At 42.5% G+C, this 24,909-nt stretch overlaps 1 protein-coding gene across 1 annotated transcript; it reads left to right on the top strand.

Moving 5' to 3' along the window:
• Positions 1-8,352: 8,352 nt before the first annotated feature.
• On the top strand, positions 8,353-16,813 carry rtbdn (retbindin; the record flags this gene model as incomplete). The annotated part of the gene is made up of 5 exons (XM_083977037.1): positions 8,353-8,512; positions 8,649-8,748; positions 10,060-10,188; positions 11,603-11,699; positions 16,463-16,813. 5 exons carry the CDS (start codon positions 8,353-8,355, stop codon positions 16,811-16,813), a joined length of 837 nt encoding a protein of 278 aa, XP_083833163.1.
• Between the last annotated feature and the right edge of the window lie 8,096 nt (positions 16,814-24,909).

Raw genomic sequence — 24,909 nt, 5'->3', positions numbered from 1 at the left:
TCTTGAACTATAAATTGACTTCAGGTTTTATTTGACATTCAAGACAGTCAAGACACCATCAATATTGGCATAAACCGTCAGGAAAGTAGAGCTGAGTATCATACACGTAATCGGATTTGTAAATATTGTTATTCTTATAAATTCGTAAAGTGACAGGATGTAGCTTATTGAGTGAATATGAGAGGACCAGGCATCGATCCCTGTGGAACTCCATATAAAGTCTTGTGTGACTGGAGCTCTTTAACAGACAGTAAAATGTAACTGTTGTAATTTAACACAGATCATTGGTAATTGTTTAAGGACCTATTCAAAATTGCTATATTGCTACATAGCACACATTAACATTAAGGGTTGTTTACATAGGCTACCGGTCTAACAAAAAAACTTTATTCCTTCACTCACCAAGAGCTCATTGTGCTCCTGATACAGAGTCAGTGTAGCAGTGCTGCACAGACAGCACAAACACAATGATTGATGATATCTGCTATAGTACCTAATAGCAAAACTCACAAAAAGCTTTTTGGATCTGCTAAAATAACATTTTTCTAGGTTCTCACAGTTGAAGAAATGTAATTTCACAGAAGTAATGCTATGCAGTGTGGTGTAAGTGTTTTTAAGGTCGTTCTTCTTGGTTTAGGGCAATGCAAACTGATGCTGAGAGAGTTTTAGCTGTCTCTGCTGTACAGTATCAGTTTATCTGCAGAGGAAGAGAGAGATGAACTGGGTAGAGAAGAAAGGAGACTGATGAAATGACAGCAACTTTGTTGTATTATTCATTGTTACTTAGCTAAAGCAACAAAGAGGCAGAGAGAGGAGCGAAGGCAGATGTTATCAGAGTAAAGTTTCAGTGAGCAGATGAATTCATTAGTCAGGGTTTTTTTCCTATATTATGTGAGTGCGTGTTTAGCTTTAATGGTAATTTGGGTTCAGCTTCAAAGCAGCATTGGCAAAGTCAACCAGTGTTTATAGTTCCTCAGACAGCTGATGAAAAGACCTACCTACACACACACACAGCTAAGCCTATTACAATGACGTAGAGTCCTGCAAGAGTACAACAACATCCAAAAAATAGCACACAGCTGCAGCTTTGAGCTCTGGCTGATGCAATCTTCACTAACTTGAATTTGAGTCTGTGTGCAGGTATGGTATCGACAGTTTGAGAAACATGACGTAAAGCAATTAGATGTTGCAGACAGGACTGAGAACAAGGCTACTGCAGAGAGACAGTGAAAAGAAGAGCAAAGTTTTTCCTCTGCATTGATTTGCTCCCACTGAGGTGTCATTTCGGGAGCAGAGTTATGGGACAAACACAACTGTTTGTCTGGACTTTCTTCTGCGATCCATCTGCAGCTGCAGAGCCAGTGCTTGTAATACAAACATGAATCTGTCTGGGCGCCTTTCATGTGATATATCGTCCCAAAGCTGCACCCACACACAGCTCGAGCAATAAGGTTCATCCTCTTGTTTGTGTCTCTTTATCCCCTCCTTAAAGTCGAAATATTAGTCTGATCATGACTCAGAGATTTTCTCCCTATATTTTTTCCCAGAAAATGATTTCCTTCTTTTGTGAGCAGCGGAAATGAGGTATGATAGACAACAGCCTCCATCCAGAAAGCAATAATATGGATATGAGAGAGGTGATGAGGAAAAACAAAGAGGCAGCTGTGAAGTCAGTTTTCTCCTAGATGTTGATTTTCATCACAATTTACATAGACACTGGTCTATTACAACAATCAAATGCTTTGGGTTGTTTTTTGTCTCAGCTTACCACGCTTACCTTTTAATAACACTTATCTTCTTAATCAATAAAAATACCATGCAAAATCGACAAAATAAAACATGACAAAAAACAACTTCTGGTCAAATGATTTACCGTAAGTCATTTGAAACTAATAAGACTTGGTTCATTTGTGTTTTGGTGCAACAATTGAATGAATATGATGAATCAATATTACCACTATCACGAATATCACTCTCATATGTGAGAACGAAAATTCCCAAAAGTCATACTAATATAATATTTTCCACAAAAACATATACAATGAAGTAACAATTACTAAATGTATTTATCCTAGCTTCTTTTTATGTAGGTTGCCATAAATAAATTTTGATGAGTCAAATTGAGTTATTGTAGGTTGTGAACCAAATCAGACAGGAAGATCCACAACACAATTCCAGGCCACGATTTCAGTCTCTGACAAACTACTTTTGTATACATCACAAAAGATCATATCTATAGAACCAGGTTTTCCAACGCCTTGTTTTTCGCTTTTCTAAGGTGGTTTCTGGAAGGTGGCGCTACAGGTGGTGCTAGGTATGCTACATAAAATGCTACATTTGATGCATTCAATTTTTATTTCCATTTTCATTTGGCACACCTGAGTTTGTACATTTCTTATGAAAAAAGTGCCACCAAAAATAGTCATTGTTACCATCATATACCAAATGTTACGACATTATCCGCCCACTATTTTTAAGACAGGAATTATATTGTCAGCTCTATCCCTTTTTTAAATCACATTTGACAGTTGTAATATTGAGTTTCTGCAGTTAAGCAAACACAAAGCACTGTGGAAATTTTAGGGGGAGTCTAATAAGCTTTAACAGAAAGATGACTCATTCAGGTTGATTTCAGTTCCAGTCATGATTTATATGTCACAGCTTAGAATACGTTCTGTAAGGGCCCATTCAAGGGTTTAAGCAGGTACATCGTGCGGGTGTACAGATGCCAGGTGGTGGGATTTCATGAGTACTGTGTGTGTCTGCTCGGTGCTGACCTTGGTCCTGAAATACAGCTGAGGTCAGACTGACAGGCTTGTGTGTGTTCTATTACTGAGTCCGATGTGGACAGTTTGCACCGCAGACAGGAGATCTTGCTCGCTGTGCCAGATTCCCCACAGGTGTTGTTGACGCACTCTGGCACCCAGCTGAGTCTGAGGATTTGACGTGTGCAAACGAGGCCGGGTAGATAAGGCGCCGTGTTTGGGAAGTGGTAAAGCGTGTGTGTTCAGAGCTCCAACGAGAAGCAGACCATCCAGGGAGGCAGACAGAGACTCTGACATTTGAAGTCATCAGCACCTCGAGGAGATAATGGAGATGCCCGCCAGAGCTGCAGACGTGGAGCACAGCATGGCTCAGACCGTGGAGGCAGCAGAGGCTCAGCTACAGAGGCGAGGGTTGAGGCTGGTGGCGAGGAGGGGAGCCTCGTCGCAGTTCGTGGGCAGCACCATCGTGGTCTTGTCCACATATGCCGTCACCGCCTTAACCATGAACGTGGGGAAAAACATCCAGGAGCGAAGATTAAGACCCAATGGCAACTAACAGTGGTGAACTGATCAAAGACCTGGACTGGACCTGGACTGAACCTCCCTCTGCTCTTGGACCTGGACTGAACCTCTTCCATCCGACACCGACAGGAAGAGCTGCAGAACAGACACGCTTTGCCTCAATTCAAATGTGTGACTTCAACTCATCTCAACTTCATGCTGCAAGGAAGTAGAAACAAATCAACTAGACTCAGTTTTACCAAGATAGTCTGATTTCCAAGTAAGTCCTGTATGTGAAACGGGAGTCCTGAGTCCTGACCATGAATGAACATAATGAATGGACATGAAGACTCTGCATGCAGTGCTGACATGTGACCACATGGTGGAGAACTGGGACAGCTTCTCCATTTAGCTGATTGCCAACAACAAATCCCAGTTTCACTGAAAGTTGGATGTGTCGGCTGTTCTGCTGGAAACTGCTGAACCAGGACTCTGACGTTATTAAACACGACCGTTTAAACCCATTAGACTGAATGGAAATGTAGTCAGAAAGGTGCTGAGATAGTCTGTGAATAATGACTAATTTTAGATATTTTTCTGTGTATGTTGTTGTTCATTTTTAATTTTTTGTCATAAGTTTGCCTTTTAAGTTTCAATGAATGTCTGTGTGAGAGTGGATTTGGAATTTGTAGATTTTTTTTAAAACAAATGCTTAATGACTGTGATCTGACTGTACAGAAAATGATTAAACGTGTTTCAATGTGCTATTTTTTTCCTCTGGTTTATATTCAATTATTGTCAACTAAGCACTGTGCATCTAATATGCTGCTGAGGCGATACAAAATCTGTCCAGAAATGAATGCTAGCAAATGAGTTTCGCCTAAAGTCATATAATTAATGATTTTTGACTAGAAAAGCATAAATGTGAGTCATGTTGCTCCTATTCATCCAACTGCAAACCTCCGACTCTAAGTGACATTTGAAACACTTCCTCCCAGCCAAATACCTTAATCAGCAACCCCAACAATTTGGTATTTGACCAGTGACATTTCTGTCAACTGAAAGGTCACTGAATTTGACCTTTCTTTGAGAGTATAGCTTCAACACTCACAGGAATGGTTTCTTTTACTATTAAATCTCACAAATAAACACAAACCATACACCTGACTGGGAGAAAAGAGAAGGATCATGTTCCGAACAGTATTTAACAAGTTTAAAGGGTTTCAAATATGTTTCCATGAATGAAATAATCTTAGATAAGGAAACAGGGACAGGTCATTTTATTTGTCTCAGAGCTAACACCAACAGGCGTCCCAGTATGTTTCTATTATTAACTGCATATATCTTTTAATACTATTAATTGTGTATAAGTGTATTATTTCATTGAGCAGTCAAACATTTATCCACTAGTTTTAATGAATTATCTTGGCTTGCTAACTAGTTTTCATGCACTCTGGTTCATGGGAAATGTTACAAATTATGATAATGAACGTCAGTCGACTATAAAATACACAATGTAAATGTGCTGGATTGCAGTCCATAGACAAAATGCAAATTACATCCAGTAACGTGAAACTAAGAATTAAAAGTAACAATAAAAAAAACCCACAAATAGTTACACAAATAAATAAGATAAATGCATTTTGCAGCACACTGACTAAAATGATCACAAATTTGGTTTAACTTAATCCCACTGTCTTGAAGGTGGGATGGGATTTTCTTATTGCAGATGGTTAAACCCATGCGTTTTTTTTTCTTCCCTTCACTGATAACACAGTTTATCCAAATCCCTGCCTGTCTCCCCAGTGCCAAGCTGACTGGTTAATGTAAATTTAGATGTTGATCAGATCTGCATCAAAGAAATGTGCGATCCCTGTACATCTTTCAGTGCCCCCCCCCCCCCTCAAATCCCCTGACAGCTTGGGTACAAGCTCTCTCGGGTTTGGGATTTGCGGCGGCACACACAGCACATCTTGTCTGCCGCTGTCATGAAGAGTTTTCAGACAGGTTCTCCGCTTTTCACCTTCTATTTCCAAACTTTGTGCCGATGCAGAACGCTCGGTTCAAGTGTCTGACGTCCTGGAGAAATAGGTCAGTGGCACAAATCAAAGAAACTTTAAATGGCGGAAACGAATGTTTGTCAGTTAGTTGAGTCGACGAGGATGGGTGACAGTGTTTGCCAGCCGAGGGCCAGCCTAAGGCTCAAATGCAGGCAGTGACCCAACCCTGTTAAATGAGAACAACAACAAGGGTACACAGAGAGCAGTGATGGCCCGCTTTGTCCTCCCTCTCTGTGTTCCCTGAATAGCTCTTGCACAAAGGATATCGTTATTCCTCCTCTAATTACCAGATGGAGGGCTGTTTGTCTGCCTCGCTCCTCTGCTCTCACCCCTAGAAATAAAGTGCTCTGTGGTTACGACCCCTCGCCGGTTATGAAACAGTCTGGTGGACAACGGGGCCCGAGCGAGCCCTCATTTCCTCATACGGCTCATACAGTATGTATCCGAGGTTGCGTCTCCATCGAGACCGTCTCATCTGCACTCAATCTGCGTGTTTGTGTGATGGCCAATCTGTCCGGTCCCTTCCTTGTCCCTGCGCGGTTTCGTTGCCAGAATCAATCATGTCTAAGGCATGTCACCAATTTCACAGTCGTGGTTTTAGGCGGACGTATCTAGGCCACAAGACACTCTCCATCTGCTCTTCTGTGGCCAAAAGCCTTGGGAGGGCACTTGGGGAGAGAGAGAGACAGGGATGGAGAGAGAGATGCACCCTGCCAGGGATTAGTTTGGTACAGCAGGTCCAAGGGGAGGTGAGATTAAAAGCCATGAGTAATAATACACACATGGTGGAAAAACACACTGGCTGGCCACACTCACGAACCCATTGGGACCAGCTGCTGTCAAACAAAAAATGTCACTGGTTCAAATATTTGCCACCAGTTTAGAAAAAAAAAGTAATAACATGCTTTTAGGGATTATACACTTATTTGGTAGCATTGTTGGCAAGATTACAACTCCCAGTGTGTGCATGCACGCACATGACCCACATGCATCGACCGGTGCAGGTACAAGAACAGGAGGGAGGAAAAACCTGCATCCAGAAAAATAGCCCGACCTGAACTCTGACCTCGGAGGGGGGAGAAAGAAGCAGGAGGGGTTTTGCGTTGCGCAGCAGATTGTCGGTGAGTTTGCAGCGTTTTGTTCCACAGAGATGTGCGTTCCCCCGTCCTCAGCATATCATACAGTATTAAATCTCAGCTGTACCCTGCTCTAACCCTGTCATCTGGAAAAAGCCCTGACCTCAGTGTGTGTGCAAGAGAGAAAGAGAGAGAGAAAGAGAGCTGGGAGAGGACAGGTGTGACTCAGCACCACCTGTGAGCGATCCTCTCCAAATCAAGGGCAACACATCTCTTATGAGATTGGATTTTGCCTGTAAATCAGTTGGACAAATGTGATTTTTCCAACAGTGTTTCCACCAACAACATTACTTGGACGGATGGAGGGGAAGGCTGTCAACAAGGAGGATTTGGTAAACATCTCATTGGGAGATTAGCAAGGAGTGTGTGTCTGTGTGTGTGCGTGCAACAGAGAGAGAGAGAGAAAAAGAGGGAGAGAGAGAGAGAGAGAGGGAGGAGGGAGGACTTCCCAGCATGGGGCAGAGGGGAGGGGGTGAGCTGCCTGGTGGAAAGGACTGAAATGTCCTTCATATAAACCGGTGACAAAGTGGCGAGCATCGGCCCCCGGGCAGCAGAGATCACAGCCAGCACACAGGGAGAGGGAGAGAGAGAGAGAGAGAGAGAGAGAGAGAGAGAGAGAGAGAGAGAGAGAGAGAGAGAGAGAGAGAGAGAGAGAGAGAGAGAGAAGGAGGAGACCGGAGCTCCGAGCACCGCGCACAGCCGCTGGATCCACAGCAGCAGCACACCGGAGGAGACGGAGGAGACACTCAGCAGCGGAGAAGAGGCATCGATACCAGGAGGAAACTCTTCCGGACGGAGCGTCTTTCACCCACCGACAGGTAAAAAAAAACAACAGACCCGCGCAGCAGGGGAGAGAGGGAGAGCCGCTAGAGACGGAGCAACACCTGCTCCGACAGGTCGACGTGAGTCAGTTTTACAAATGTGTCACATCGTTATCACAACAAAATCACAGGCTCGTGCCAGAAGAGTAGTACTACTTTTTTTAATATTCAGTGCTGTGAGGCGGAAGGTTACCATGAAAGTGTCTTAAGGTCACTGTCAAGTCACTAATGAGCGCGAGACACTTCGGAGGAGAAACTGCATTTTTTTTTTTTTTTTGGTTTATGTTTTTTCCTACTGTTTGATTGACAACTGCGTGATTTTTACATGTTGAATTTGGAGTTTTGTCTGACCCTTACTTAAAATATCGTGTAGCCTATGTACACTGAAATTATTTTTTGCATTTTACATTTAAAATGTTGGAATAGTTTTTTCATCTGTAGACTAATAGATAGCTATAAACAGTAATTGAGAAAGAACTAGTTTCCAAGCTGCTTCCCATCTTCTTCTATTTTAACCGTCGCCTTTATCTGTTGTGTTGTTTTTGTTGGATAAGCTCGGGGCCACACTGGAGCTGCCCAAGGCCACGCGGCCATGTCCAACAGATTTGTTTAATTCGTGTTATGTAGGCTACACATCGGCCAGCCGCTTGTCAGATTAAACAACTACGCATGTCATCCACCTCAACACGGTGTCTCAGTCCCACCTAATTAGGCTCACCGTGTCTACTAGGTCACCACATGCAGAGCACACCCGGGGCTGAGCAGTCTGCTCCGGGTTACTCACTCTAGTCTGTACCTGCTGCACGACCATCAGGACTGGAACTATAGAGGCGTGAAGGCAACTTTAACCGGGGCTTTTAAATCCAATGTGTTTGGTTTTGTGTATGTAGGCCTATCATTGAGCTGTTATTTCCCTTAGAGGGGTAGTTTCTATTTGTAATATATAGACAGCTTGTGCATTAGAGTCTTTAACTGTAGCCAGTGATTCAGTGAAACACGCCTTGTGTTGTGTCTGCCGCTGTCCAACGTGCTGAACTCTTTTCCAGACCTGCTTGTTCATCTTGTAGAGATGGATGTCACCTCTCGCCCTCTGCTATTGGTCTGCGCATATTTGGCGGCTGCGCTGATTGGTGGAGCCCGCTCGGAGGGGCTGTGTCTTCAGGACGGAAAGCACAAGGCCGCGCCCAGCGCCGAGCCGCACCTGGGGGACTGCGCGCTGTACGCTGACAGTGAGTGACCGACTTGTGTGTTTACTCTGAAACACTGTATGTTCAGTGGTGTGGTGTGGTGGCAAGTCGTGATGGAAATATCAAACCTGATGTCCTGACTGACAGCTGGATGAAAGCTTTACCTGTCCGCCAACAGATAGCTGCTGCACACAGGACGGCATCCAGGACATCTCCCATGTCCCCTCTGTCAGCAATAAGAATGAACCCTGGGACAAATGTGGGCCCCTGAGCTCTGAGTAAGTCTCGCACAGATATCCTCTCGATATAAACCCCTTTAAATTCTAGCCTTATGCAGCGATGATAAATTGTTTAATATATTTCATATGAAAAATTGATATGACATTTTGGAACCTGCAGATATGTATTATATATGTCCTTATATCAAGATGTTGCCATAAATGTCATCTGGGAGGGGAGACAATATTACCATAGACATATAATCCCTGCATAGCCTGGCCCTATATGAAAATGATAAAAACAAAAAGATAACATACATGAAACACCTATTAAATATGTGGCCTTTATGTAGCCTATATATAAGACACATACATAGGCTTAGCATAAATAAACATATATATTCGCAATTTAATATGTTGTGATAATAAGTCTGTATGATGTATGTTTTTATTTTATATGTAAATACAGTATTTTTCATACATGGAAATTCAATGCATGCACACCCAACACCTGACTCTGTCACCTCTCAGGTCTGAAAAGCCCTTTAAACATTTTGAACGTTTTGTTTCCCTCACAGTTCTTATAATATTTTTATCGCAACTGTGTTAACCTAGAAGCTTTTAAACCCACTTACCAACCAGTCGAGAAAAAAAAATATTTGGTTGGTGGCGACTAAAAACTGAGCTAAAACTGGAGTGAATTGAATTGGATGGGCAGATAAACTACTTACATTGATAGTGTTGCTCTGCACTATAGAAATAGGCTGTTGTACAGTACTATACACTGTGTTGTGTTTGCAACTTGTGTCAACTGCCCCCAAGTGGCAACAAAATCAGTTATCGCTGGCTTGAGCAGCTTCTGCACAGGGACGGGTTTTTTTTCTCAGTTAAACGTTACATAAGCTTTTCTGTTTGTGTTTGTTCCAAGGCTGCACTGAAGCTGTAATAGTTTGTGTTAAAGTGAAATATTCAAACCCAAAATAGAAAATGGTGTTGAGATTTTATATAGGTTTGTTGTACAAGCAATACGACGTACCAGTGGGTCAGTGGGTCCAGTGAAGACACCTTCCATTATTCAAACAGTGTTAATTAGAGAAGCCTGTGCAGTGGGAGAACGTACCTTAGTTATGATTTATGTAGAAGCTAAGTGGAAAAACATAGAAAGGCCAAAAGGTCACAACTACAACTTGGACAGACACACGGGATTAGATACATTTAACAGCATGACCTGTATCCGTATTACCTCAGTGTTACTTTTATGACTTGTTGGCAGTTACTCCTTGGGTCAAGGGGGGTTTGAAATGAAAATGTCACCGAACATCATGTCGTGTTAATACTACCTGCTGCCCTCTCTCTCTCCTTTTTCCTCAGGTGTGAAGGCTTCCTGAAGCGTGTGTCATGTTTTTACCGCTGCTCCCCCGATGCTGCTCGGTGGCCTCATCCCCACCGCCGCTCATACATCCAGGCTGTGCCGCTCTGCCACAGCTTCTGTCGTGATTGGTGAGGCTGCCAGACGCACTGCCACGCGAGCTTAAATCAAAATCAGAATCTGTCCCCCTTCACCTATAAGAGTGTCAGGAGAGAGATTACCGGCGTTTGTAACAACGGCGCGCGGCGCTCTTCATACGGAGATGGAGTGTCCAATAAACAGCACAAAACTGTATGACACAGATACGACTAAAAGGCTGAATGTGTCAGAGTCCTTTCTTATAAAGAAGGCAACAAATACATGAAGCTCACGTATAAGGATACACAGGAAATCCCCACCATTTAGACTTTGTCACCAAAAATATGTGAGCTCCACATCCCTGAGACAAAATGCTACTAGCTTTGGCTGTTGTCATGACAACATATAAGAAAACAATGTGTACAGTTTGACAATTTAGGAAGTATTCTTACCAGCTTAAAGGGATATTTCAACATTTTGGCAAATTCGCCTATTGCCATAATCCCTATAGTTTTAGTTGTAGGTTCATTACCTTTAATTGTCGGTGCAAGATGTTTTTAGATTGGCGGGGCAGAGACGTGAGCTGCGCAGTATTTCCACGTTTCTCTCATTAAACTAATCACACAATCCAACAACTCCAAAATACTCTCGTGGACAAGTTGTGACCTGCACATTCACCACGCTATGAGATAATAACGTAATCATGTAACATTACGACACATGAAGCAAATACTCAGAATTACTTGTTTTTGAAATCACTTTGCCCTGCAGCCGTGCCTGGGATGTAGTTCCGGCTATGCTTTTGCCTCGAAAACAACTCTTGTAACGTTACATTATTATTTCATAGTGTGGTGAATGTGCAGGTCACAACTTGTCCACGAGAGCATTTTATTGTGTATTTAGTTTGATGAGAGAAACGTGGAAATACCATGCACCTGTGTCTCTCCCCCGCCAATCTCAAAACAACACGCGCCGGCAATTAAAGGTAATGAATCTACTGCTATGACTATAAGGATTATGCCAATAGGCGAATTTGCATGAATGTAATGTGAATGTATATCCCTTTAATGCCTCCTTTTATGCTAAACACTGCTAGCAGACAGTTAGCTTAGCATACAGTCTGGAACCAGCTAACTGTGGCTTTGTCCACAGGCAACAGTATCAGCCTGCCAGCCACTCGTAGCTGACTGATTATATAATCTTATATTTAATCTGTTTAAAACCAACTCAGAGCGTTAATATCAGTTGTTGTGTCTGACCAAAAGATTAGCCTGGAAGCAGTCCAGGAAACAGAGCGGCACATCACCCCGTGGAAAAACCACATCATGTAGTTATTGTCCAGATTCAACACCGTGTAAATAATTAGCAGTTTCCCTATGTCTTAATGCTAAGCTAACAAGCCACTTTGCCGTTGAATCACATTTATACATTTGGAATAGCCTATATATTACATTTTTTCTTTTTCAGGTTTGATGCCTGCAGGATGGACATGACATGTGCCCGTAACTGGGCCAGAGACCCCAGAGGACAGAACTGCACCGGAGCCTGTGTCCAGTACCAGCAGGTAAGCTCAGATCTGGGACCATGTTTCTGTTGTGGCTTCTCCTCCAGAGCCACAGCCGAGGCGAAAGTTCACTCTATTTAAAACGTCAGCTAATGGGGTGTGGCATTTAATTGTAAGCAGCTGTAATAGCATTAGCAATGACATAAGAGTGGTAGTCTATGTGAATAGAGCAGAGTCACGGCTTCGCTTAGATTTCCTGGGCCCGACCGACAGAGGAGGTGTTAGAGGTTTTAAATCCCATTGACCGACCTCACAGCAGCTCATCACTCGAGCCACAAGTTGCAAGGCGGGAGGTCAGTTACTGAGCCGCGCTGCTGCAGTCTGTGTGGCGACGGTCAGAGGGGGGGAGAGTGTGAGGGAAGCGAAGGGTTAACCGGTGCGGGGGCTGAAGCATGAAAAGGTTTGGTCCTGCTTCAGTGGGCAGGGGCCAGCTGGGTGATTTAAAAAGAGACAGAGTGACCGAGGGGCTGATGTGCAGCTGAGGCCAACAGCAAACTGACCGTCACAGCACACACACACACACACACACACACACACACCACAATGCCTGTCTGTCTGTCTGTCTGTCTGTCTGTCTGTCCCTGTTTTCTGTCTTTCTCGCCTCCTTTATCACCTTTTCCTTCTGTCTCTCTCACACCTAGGGAGACACACACCGACAAACGAACACGCACACCCCCAGACACCAGACCTATTAAGGCTGTCTGGTGGATATTAGGTGATTACTAGAAATGACAGATCTGCTGTAAGAGAGAAAATCAGAAGAGACAATACGTATCAGTGTGTGTGCGAGTGCGTGTGTGTGTATTTCTGTGCTTTGTGTGCTTACTCTGGCCCCATTTCTTATGTAGGATGCCTCTAATGGAGCAAAACAGGCTCCAATAAATTTAAGTAGCTCTCATACAGAGTGTTTTAAACAACTCCTGATACAAAGAAATGAGTCACAGCATATTCAACAAACCTCCGCTCTACAGAGAGACCGCAAACAAGCTCCTACCTCTCAATATTTTTGGAGGTCACAGCAATAAAGCTTCATTTTCTTTTCTTTTTCGGCCAGCGGAGGGAGGTTTCACTGCACTTTTAGTCCACGACAGGGCTGAGATGAGAAAGCAGAAACAAACTGCACGCATGCACCAACACTTCGCCATCTCACTTTAGCTCCTCAGGATTTAAGACACAAGTTTCACAACGACTTGAAATAAATCCTCCTGCAACCTTTTCAGGATCCTCGCTGGTGTTTCTGCCACCTCCTGAAAAGTTCAGCTCATAGATGTGTGTGTGTATGTTTGTGCTTTTAAATGTATTAGCTTGTTTCTATGCAAATCAATATCTACTGCAGTCAGCATTTACAAATCCTGTCTGCACCATTGTATATTTATTCCACACACACATACACACTCACACACACACAGCATGCAAAAATCCCTCTGGCACTCGGTCTCACTCCCTCTTTATACTCATTGGTAACATTATTTGCCAGCCAAGGCCTGATTTATCTCAGCATTCGACACTCTCTCTCTGCTCCTGGTTTTGTGGGAATGAGGTTACAGCTGCAAAGAGCGGCCATGCAGCCGGTGCCAGACTCTGGCTCCAAACACGTATAGAACGGCATCTGTGCATCCGATGTAGTGAGTTAATGATCAGAGGGAGAATATGAGGCTACTGAATAATAGTGTAGTTCTTTTGTATGAACATGTTGCACCGTTTAATATTTACCAGATAGCTAAAAGGGAAGAAGTGGTAAAATTACACTGCAATTACGTTTTATTAATGAATAATTATTGGATATTCGCACCAGACCAGCAGTACAATATGTCTTTTCACAATAGCTATTCTTCTTTTTAGCATATTTTTTTCAAGTGTTGTGTTTTTTCACATCCCGAACACTTAGCTAAACTGTACCTTGAAGTAGGCGTGAACAGAGCACATACCCTGTAACCAAAGTGTAGGTAGGCTGCTAATACAATGGAGTAAACAAGAGACTCACACCTCACTCTCCAGTACATTTTCATAGGTTGAGCTTAGTGCAACACCACTCCAAAATAAAGGTCATTACTTCAGCTGAAATTCCTCATGCATGCTTTTGCTAAAAAAAAAAAAAAAAAAGTGCCAAAAAAAAGAAAAAAGTGACCTTTAATTGTCATTTGTTGAACTTGTGAAAAGCTTGCCACTTCATTTTTATACAGTATGTTGTCCAAAACAAAGTTATAATAAAGTTGTGACATTACTGAACATGACAGAGACATATCTTCTCTGACATTGGTTTTGATTGTTAGATGATGTGACACTGGATCTAAAAAGTACACCATGTCTTTAACAATCATTTACAAAAAACTCCTCTATAGCTGAAGCTACAGTATGTAGGTCAATACGTTCCCTCATTACACTCATAATGTGTTAATTATGACCATTTATTAGCCCCTTTAAGTCACCCTTAAACACAATGTTTTACCATTTTATTCTTTCACCTATTTATTTTGAATGAATGAATGAAAATTTATTCCAGCCTATTTACAAACAAACAAGAACAGAATTAAATACTCGGTTTTTGAAAGAGTGTAGGCTGAAGCTGAAGCTTATTTTCGCCCACCCTCTTGCCTCATAAAGCAAAACAAACATATTCTTGCCAATATAGGCTACAGTATATGAACATACACATCTATCAACATTCTCACATTACTTTTATTTTAGGATAGTGTCTTGCATTAGTACATTATTCTTCTTGTAAAGTTTTTTGAGTATTTTTAGTGTGCATAACATTCTCAGAACTAATATTCCTCCTCAGGGTTGGCTGGATTTTAAACTTGCATTAGTGTATTTATCTTTGTACAGGCAGCTGCTATGAATTTCATCCAGTCTATATAGAGAACTGTAATTTCTGTTCTGAAATCTGAAGCATAATTTAAAGATTTTGCTCGTTTCCTAAAATATTCCAAGTGTTGTTAAGACTTAAACAGATCAAGACATCTTGAGGAGATGTATAATTTTCTAATTGTTGTGATAATTCATTATATCATCTATTTCGTATTCAAACATATTCATGGCCTATATTCTCAAATCAGGATCATCGTTTATTCTGTTGCATAAAAGACATTTTCCTGATTCTGATGTTGAGAACTGTTTCAACAGACGCTGCTAGAAAGAAAAAGAAAAAAGATCCTTCCTTTCTCTCCTCTGGCTCCCTTTTCACACCAGGTGTAATGTCGTGTTATTCGAACAGAGGAGGGCAGATTAAATGAGATAAAGATGGGAAGGACAGGCTACTGCCCCAGGAAATTTCTCTATCTCACTTATTCGATCACACCATGTCGTCTAAAGCCACTTGTGCTTGTACTGAATTAGCTTTGGCAGCAAACCATGTCCGCCTGGGGAAGGACAGAAATGTTTGCTTGTGTGTGTGTGTGTGTGTGTGTGTGTCTGTGTGCACGCCTGTGTGTTTGTGTGTGCGTTACGGGGTTGCAGTGATAAGACCTTAGCGTCAGACAGAGAGCATATGTAGTGAAGAGGAACAGCAGTCATCCTTTTTGTCCTTCCAACACGGTAAATATATTAGAGCTTTTTCTTCTGCGCGCGCCCTGTGTGACTCAGTCTTAATCCCCCAACAGACAGGAGGATGAAAGGAAGCAGGCATAGGGGTGGGTGGGTGTGAGGGGGGGGGAGGGTTGCTACACAGAAACAGGGAGAATAAGAGAGGTATACAAACAGCAAGAGAGGAGGGAAAGAAATGCAGCGGGGGGATAGAGTGGAAGTTATAGGTGGGGGGCAGAGAGAGCTATAGTAGGAGACAGAGTCGGTGACTTGGCAGCGCGTCTTAATGACTGGTTATGAGGCAGCGACTGGAGAGAGAACGGGAGCTTAGACACAGAAAAACACAGCGTGTCACTGAAACTTCACTAATTAGCATTCTCAGCTGTTTCTAAGTACGTCGGTCTACGCCATTTACAGTTAAACAGCTTAAATGTTGAATTGTGATTTGTTTTTGCACTGTAATGCAATATCCCTCCTAATCCGCACACGTGTCTTATTAGAGAGAGAGAGGGAGAGAGTATCATTTTTCATGCTCCAGAAACCATAAAGCTAATGTCAGCGGTAATTGGGGAGTTTTTCCCTCAAAGTATAACTTCATAAGGACGGAGCATTGTAACGAATTTGAACCGTCAGATAGCGTCGCAGAAGGTGCGGGGAGTGACCTTTCCGATTAGCTCGGATCCGTGCGCTCTCTCGGTCTGTGAAGCCTGACAGGAACCGTCGTTCTACCGGCGCAAAGGCGGCGCAGGGAGATGAAATCTTTGAGATACAACACAGTGAGCTATTCAAGGTCACATCTTCTAATTTGCTCTCAAGGTTGGCGGAGACGGGGTGAGGTGAGGCGAGGCAGGGGAGGCAGACAAAAGCCGCTCGCCACAGTAGCAGCAAGTTTGTTTTCAAGGCCTGCGCTGCCCTCAAAGGCCAAAATCTCTTATTTCAATAGATGTTTCGCCGGCAAAAGAAGGACCACTCTTCATGGATGTGGCGAATATTGTGCTTTCACACAAAAATGGAGAGCTGTACTTCTCAAATTTGACCACCTCTTCCTGCACTCTTGCTCTCTTGGATTTACCACAGGTATAAAGGAACAAAGTGCAGGTTCAGGTGCTTGTGTTTTACTTTACTGAGAAGAAATCGAGAGTTTGTTTTCAAACAGCAAACACCTATTTCTCTGGCTAACATTTTTGTGTGTCTGTGTGGTTTGTTTTTTGATTTTTGTGCGTGTGTGTGTGCATTAGATGTACCAGCACGGCAGGGATCTCTGCGAGAGCCTGTGGGGCGACGCTTTCATGACGGTGGAGGACGACCCCGAGGACGTGGGCGAGCCCGGGGAGATGGGAGTGGACGGCGGTCGCCCCTGCGGCTGCCTGACCCTGAGTCCGTCCGACAAGGACGTGATCGCCGCGCTCCGGGCCCAGCAGGACGACCCGGAGGAGCTGGACACCACCAAGGCGGGCCTGCCCCAGTACCGCGCCCCCTGTCAGACCAAGCTGCCCCTGCAGGCCAGGAGCAGCAGGAAGGGCAACTCGGTGCTGCGCAAGCGCTCGGTGATGGTGGACGACGGGGAGGGGAGCGGCAGCGGCTTGTAGAGAGGAGTGATAGATGACACCGAGTTTAGAGTTAATTGTCTAGATCCTAATATACAAAACCTCTCTCTTGAAATGGAGTTGTAACCTTGCTCCTTTAATTAACCTTACCACAAAACCTAAGCTCTCATTATCATTATCATTACATTTCAGATATAATCTCTATGGTTTTAAGTAGTGGCTACTTTACAGTATCTGGCATAAGATAGACTGACAAGCTTGAAACACTTCCTGATCAATTATTTGATTGAAAAAAAGAAGAAAAAAAATTAACGATTAACAATTACTATTAAAGATGCTAAAATTAAATAATACAGTATATTAATATGAGTATTTAAAGGCAAAATTGTCAATTTTGTAAGGGCTTCGACAATTCCTAGTATTGATATTGCAGAATGGTTGCACAGATGTTTTATTGCCAGCGAACAAGGTCATTTTTTTTTTTAATCTAGGTCGAGTATCTTATTTGTTTTGTAGAGTTCAGTACAAACATCACTCAGTGTTATGATAGGAGATGTGTGGAGTCTTGTACGCAGGAAAAAGTGCTCCAGGTTTAGTGTCTCTGCATGAGTCAGTCGCGTCGTCATGTCGCCAGAGGACTGTTCACGACAGTACTGTAAATATAACGTACCTGCACCAGTACTTCACCACCCCGCTACTCTTTTCAATCGTCTAGCTGACTTTAATCCGTGCGTTTAGTCAATTGTTACACGCAGATCTTGCTGTTGTTATGCTGTACCGTGCAGTCTCTACATGTCATGGGGTAAAAGTCACGCAGAGTCATGATAATAATGAATGTAACTTAGGTTTTCTAACACAGACCACCTGCCTGAACGTTAAGGGATCTGGACCAGTGGAGCTGGGATGTTTAACACCTGAGGGAAGGTTTAATATTCAGAAACTAAATCTGCTCACTCGAGTTAAAACCACAGAGGCAGCATTCAGACCAGAAGAGGTTGCTCTGCTAGTTCGATCACACATGATCAATGTACTGTGGATGTTTCTTTTATATTCACGTCATGTATTTCTAGAGTGAGGCACTGTTACATGTAAATGTTTTGTAAAAAAAATAATTAAAAAAATAGGAGGTTTGTCTGATGTATGGTCAGCTTGCTGAAAAGGGTGTTTCTGTGCTTTTCTTTACATTCTCAATAAAGACAACATTTCTAAATGTAATTCTGAGTCTGTCTCGTTCATCAGGCTGCACTATGCAATCAAGACTCTTTTCATCCAAGACAATGGAAAACAATGTGCCCAAACAGACACTGTCAGATGAGCTCAAATAATTCCTCATTTGAATGAATTATCTATACACAATCCAACAATCACATTATTTACGTCAGACTTCTAGCTAGAATGACACAAGCTGAACATTTCATCCATATGGTGAACATTGCCCCAGACTCTGGGCCTTCAACAGGACCATGGGACCCCACGTGACAATAAACAATCAAACAAAGCAATAAAAACAGCCAGAGCCCTATATCACATGGAGGTTCAGCATATTAAAGGTTTTCCAGTATGAAATGCATCCATTTCATACAGACTCATGTGCCTGAACACTGAAGTAACTTACACAACATAACTCAAGCATAGGAAAAATAAAGACACAAAACTGAGCAAAGATCAACCTAAAATCCTAATGCTCACGATGACATTAGCACAGTTAACAACCAGCCAACACAGACACTCTTCTTCCTCTTTGCAGCTGAATCAATGTAGAGTTTCTATTAATTTATTTTCAGAAATATCTTCAACCAAATGCTGCAGCGATCTGATCAAATTATGGGGGTGAATTATCGCGAGATCTCCCCCTCTGCCAGAGACGGGTTAACGGACATAAACAAACCCATGCGGTGTTGTTTCATTGAGATGTAAAAAGTCAATATGTTGTCGCCACATTTCTGTCAAACATAGAAAATCCAACTTACCTTCTGCCAGGACGTCCTGCAGGAGAGGAGCCCTGCTCGTCAGGGAGCGCGTGTCGTATAGTCCGTCGGTGACGTTGTTGTGGTGTTTTAGCTAGCGCTAGCCGACCTAGCTAGTCCGGCTAACGTTAACATACTGACCGGAGCTCTTTGAGGGAAAACGAGGTGAAGACCAGGTGGACTCTTCTGGTTTGGAGTCGTTGGTGTTGAGGCTCCTCCAGGATCCACGGCAGACATGAGTTTCAGGAGTTGGGCAGCTGTACAGTGCACCACTTGAAGGACAGGACAGAGGAGGCTCCGAGCAGCAGCAGCAGCACCAGGTGAGGAGCAGAGCCCAGGATGCAACAGGTGAAATGAAGTTAGTCCAACACACACACACACACACACACACACCGTCACCGGACAACCTGACTAGGGCAGATGGCGGGAAATTATTCCTCTCACAATTTATCAGAGTATAATCGGCTAAGAAGACAGCTGTCAATATTAAATTCATATCCAAATTCACTTGAATTACAGGCCTCACTAGGCCCTGCCTGCCAGGATGTGTCACTGATTCACCCAGAAACTGTTGTGATTGGTCCATTATTCAGTTTAATAATCAATTGTTGGCAAGAAAAGTTTATAACAATAATCTAGAAATTATTACTATTATTTCATAATAGCAGATAAATAAATAAAATAAAAAAATTAATTAATTAATCAGCCTAGGAATAAACATTCTTTCAATATTTTTTTGAGGCCTTCACTGAATACCCTGAAGGCCCAGGGGGTTCCCCTCTTATCTAGCAGATATATTATATATTAGAGATAACAATTTCTTTTAATTCTATTTTCAGTTGTTACTTAGATGTATATCAACTATTCCAAACAAGCCTCTAACTGCTTATCCATGATTTTTATGACGATACTGAGGTCACTTAATTGTTTTCATTTGTAGCTTTTACTTCATTAGAGCAAACAAATTTAACTGTGTATTCATTTGGCAACTACCTTCACCTAACGTCCTATAACCAGTTATCCACTGGCTGATGATAAAGGTTTTCATCCAGTTCTCTTTTAGTTTAAGTTAAATTAGTCAACTCCTCTACCTGTTACTAGTTTTCCTCACAAAAGTTGAATTGACTAGGGGATTTTCTTTTCATGTACTTATCTGACACCTGGCTGCTTGATGTTGGCAGAATTTTATTAGTTAGAAAATGTTGGAACTTTTGTAGCACATAGAGAAGATCTCTCTCTCTGTTTTTATCAGTGAGGATGAATTTTGCAAAGGCTTGTTTCATAACGCTACTGTACAATGTTTTCGAAACCTCTGCTGAGCGGAGCTACGTACAGTACAGAGTTTCTCTGCACCATGTATCCGAAACCTCAAAGCTGTGGAAACAGACGCAGACGCTGCTCCACTTCCTCTGTGCTCTCTCTGCTACAACGCTGACATCTCTTCTATTTCAAATGTGTCATGTCTGTTATCCCATGAAATCATTTCAGCTTACCAAGATTATTTTTTTTAATTTCCCCTTGTTCAATATTCATTAAATCAAACCAGGCAACACTACACATCACCCCGGGCCATGGCACTGCATGTTGACACGCTGACAAACATTTAACTGCAGCGCTGGTGTCTCTAAACATGGCCTCCACCTCTGATTACGGGGGCAGGCATGTATCTTCTCACCACTGTCAGCCCGCAGTTCACTGATACACCATGACAAGTGTGTGTATGCTCCTGTTCAGACAGCTGTCACTCAGTCTCACCCATTCCCAACCATTGCCTTAAGGGAGGAATTCAAATGTTCTTACATTTAAATAAATATCAAGACGATTTATTTTAAGTCTGATTTTATTATACAGGCCACACAGTCTAAATGAATGCCTGTTGGGCTTTGGGCTTGGGAGGATTTAAGTCCTTCCAATGCTTCAGCTGAACTGACAGCGAGACTCATATCGTCTGAATCCAGCAATTAGACCCTCCCGATAAATCAGGACACGTGAATAATGTGCAAATTAGCCGACGGTATATAAAGATCACCACGTGTCATATCTGTCTTTAAAATAACCTCATTAAAAGTGACTAATACCTGGACTTTACACATAAATTACATGTAGGTGTTGGAGCAGTGTGTGCCCTCTGCAGGTGAAAGTCTGGTGAACACAAGCTGTGCATCATGTTGATAATGCCACACACACACACACACACACACACCACTTGACATTTTTCTGTCAAAAGGAGAGAATATGAGCCACAGCTGTGTGTGTGTGTGTCTGTTTGAATCCACTGCAGCTATTTCTGCAGCGAGCTGGTACTTGATGGTGTTAGCTAATAACCTGCCCTCTGTGAAAGTCATCATCCCAGCAAATGACAGAGCTGGACAGAGAGGGTCGCAAATGACTGTCGTTCTTGATGCACACACACACACACACACACACACAGAGAGAGACACACACACACACAGGCGCACTTCAGCTCATCACACCAGCGATTAGGCAAATGGTAACACAGATGAGACAAGGTTATCTTTTAAATTTGTTCCAGCATCGTTTCAGAGTTTCAACAAGGCCAACGGTTGAAATTTTTACATAAATGAGACGAGGACGTCTGACCGGAGAATATTGATGCCTCTTTGCAGAGTTTCAGTCACATCCATGATCCTCCATCTGTGGATTACCCTCGCATCAAAGAGGAAACAGTCTTCTGTATGGCAGATGGGATGGTGCAGTGAAGTCAGTGCTATAATATACACACAATACAATATGGAAAGTATAATTCAGCTCTTTAGGGACTGTGGGGAAATGGCTGAGGTCTGAAGGCAAGTTAAATCTTATGTTTATTGATAAAACGGGTTCATGACCATAACTCAGTGGTTGTTGCTGTAGGTGATTTAGTGATGGTGGTTGAGCCAGCCTGCTGAGGTCGCCCTCAAGCTGTTTGGTGCTGGCTGGTTGCACTACGTATAAAGCTGCGTCACACTGCCAAGTATCTGCGCTTGTGTTGGGTGAGTGAGGTGGAGGTGAGAGAGAGAGAGAGAGAGAGATAATCTAATAAACTACAAATTAGACCTGTCCATCCAGCCTGTTGTGCAGGTCTGTGGACTGTGGGAGGAAGCAAAACCTAGAGATAACCCATGCAGTCACAGGGAGAACATGCAAACTGCACTGGGATCAAACCCAGAACCATCTGGCTGTGAAGCAACAACACTAATATAACCACTGCATCACTGTTCTGTCCTGTTAGTTAGATACAGAAAGATAAGTAGGGATCATTGTTGGGGAGTAACTAGTTACATGTAATAGGATTATGTGACTGAATATCTTCATAACTGTTATAGGGGATTAAAAAAGAGGTCATATACATTATCTGATAATGTTGTTTTTGGGACTATAAACTGATGTTTAAACTATATAATTAATTCTGTGTTTTGCATCTTTTGGCCACGCAGCAACATCTTGTTCTGTCTGTGGACATTGTGGCTCAGATGGGTGAAAAGTGTGAGATCTAATTCTCAATGACTTAATTCAGTTTCAGTATTGTATGTGTCATTAAATATTAACTCTGAGAGGTCATTAGGTTGTGAGGGTGAGGTGAAATAAATGCTATACCGATTAATCAAAGGTAATTCATTATGTCACTGCTGAGGTAATTAACACAGTTACATTATTCATTACAGGGTCCTTAGTAATCTATAACCTATTACGTTTCAAATGTAACCTTGATGATAATGATGATGACTGCTCTATGGGATCCAGCTGCTAGAGGATGGTGTCGCCCACTGGAGATATTAGTGACGGTGGGTCAAAGCGGGATTTAACATGAATGCTCAACCTTTGGCACATCTAACTGTAAAATGAAAACGTTTAAAATACCAAGAAGACCCTACACACAGCATTACTCATCCAATCATATGTGCACTTAGGTGTTTGCAGGCCATGGGGGACTGCGTTTATTTCCAGCTGACACTGATTGAAAGGCCCCAAGCCCCCAGTTATCTTGGAATAAGCGATCAGTATTGGTACAACTTAAGTCACCATTAATAAACAGGGACTGTGGGACCTGGACTTTAACAATTACCTTGATGACTAGATGAAGTAATAATTTTCTATATACAATTGATCTGCATGAAATAAACTGAAATCCACAGAAAAAATAGACAACTCTACCCTGCTCCGATAAAAAAGTCAGACCACCTCCCCTCAGAAACAAACATAGTAATAAGTAAGGTTTATACTATAGCACCTTTCATGGATAAAAATCACAAAGTGCTTTACAATAAAATAAAATGAAGAGTTCATTTGCAAAAGCAGATAAATGCCATTTTGAAAAAAAATAGCTGATGCTTTTGAATTATTCTTTACATAGTGTTGTTTTCAATAAAGCTTTATTTTTTTGAGTTACATCTGTTTTTGTACATCTTATCTCCTTGGTCAAAGCCACTCAACTTTGGTTTGACTGATATCACCTGGTGTAAATAATAATTTAAAATGTTCAAATATTTTTTTTAAAAACAGAGTTATCTGCTTTTGCAAATGAACTCTTCAAATACAACAGTAAAATATAAAAAATACAATGAGTAAAACAATTTAACTCACTAAAAGCCTGCTTAAATAAAGAAAATTTCAGCTGTTTCCTAAAAGAGTCACTGATTCAGAGAGGCAGGGCATTCCAGTTTGGGTGCCACTGCCTGAAGGAACCAACACCTGACGACCTCATAGTACGGGCAGGTACATGAAGTTTAATCAGGGAACCAATGCAGGGAAGCTAAAACAGGGGTGATGTGTGCTCTTTTGTGAGTGTGAGTTAAAAGCCGTGCGGCTGCATTCCGTACAGTCTGGAGACGGTCAAGCTCTTTCTTGTTTAGGCAGGTAAAAAGGCTATTACAGTAGTCTAGACGAGAAGAAATAAAAGCATGAATGACCATCTGAAGTTCAGCTTTTGACACCATATCACTTTATTTTGCAATGTTCCTCAGGTGGAAGAAGCAGTTTCTAATTAAATGTCTGGAGTGCTGCTCTAGTGACATTGCAGAATCAAGAATGACACCCAAGTTTCTGAGGCTTGGGGGGGTGGTAAATTAAACACATAAGTTGAACCAATCTTTGTGATCTGTGACTCAAAAGAGTAGTGGTTAACTAGCTAAATTTATTTCTCTGCACAAGTATCTGTCGCGACATACAGCAGCGAGCCGACAGGACAGAGCTCATCCAGGTGGACAAACTCACCCTCCCTTGTCACGTTTCAGTAAGAAACATCAGGGACTCTCTGGTGAAAAGTTCACTGAGGATGAGAGATGTATTAGCAGTGGAGCAGGTGTTGGGCAGGGCTATCCAGATTGATTGTGACAAGCCAGGGCTGTTGAGGCCAGCAGGGGGAGCTAATCACTGAAATGGAACTGTGGCGTTTTTGGGAACCATAGGAAGATTCCGGTGTGTGAGGGTGTGTTGCGTAAACAGTCAGTCACAAGGAGCAGACTGGATTGCATTCTGTACATGATACTGTAAGTTAGCCTTTAATATTGAGCAGCCCAGCCTGTTTGGGTGGACGCCATCATGACTGTAAAGGGAGGGATGTTCCAAAACAAATTCAAATTGTCAATGAAACATAAATTGGTGGCTCTGCAGGTCAGGCTGAGTTGAGGCTGAGGAGTCTACTGAAGCACTCTGCACTGCGGGATGACAAAGGCAGGGGACCGCTGATGAAAACAGACTTTTTAGAAGACTAAATAGGTATAATTGCCTCTTAAAGGGATACTTCACCCAAAATTGATAATTCACCAATTTTCTACTCACCGTAGAAGGGTTTGGAGAACTTTCTGAGTTATGAAAAGACTTCTGGAGTTCAGGGGGGTCCGGCTGGCAACAGATTTTCATATAATGGCGGCGGAAAGAGCTCACTTTTGAATCGTCCACTATGAAACATCCAAATACCTCCAAGTGTCCTGAAGCCACCACATGAAAAAGTTGTTCGGGTGGCGGTGCGTGGTGCAGTAGTTAAGGCTACAGTCCTCAACGCAGGCGTCCCCGGTTCGAGTCTCGCGTCGGGCAGACCTTTCCTGCATGTCATTCCCCCTCTCTCTGCCTCCCCCTTTCCTGTCTATCTCACTATGTGCTGTCAAATAAAGGCGAAAAAGCCAAAAAATATACTTTAAAAAAAAAGAAAAGAAGAAGTTGTTCGGAAAA

Source organism: Trachurus trachurus (assembly GCF_905171665.1).
Source record: "Trachurus trachurus genome assembly, chromosome: 8".
Classification (NCBI taxonomy): Eukaryota; Metazoa; Chordata; class Actinopteri; order Carangiformes; family Carangidae; genus Trachurus; species Trachurus trachurus.
This window is presented reverse-complemented; position numbering and strand designations above follow the sequence as displayed.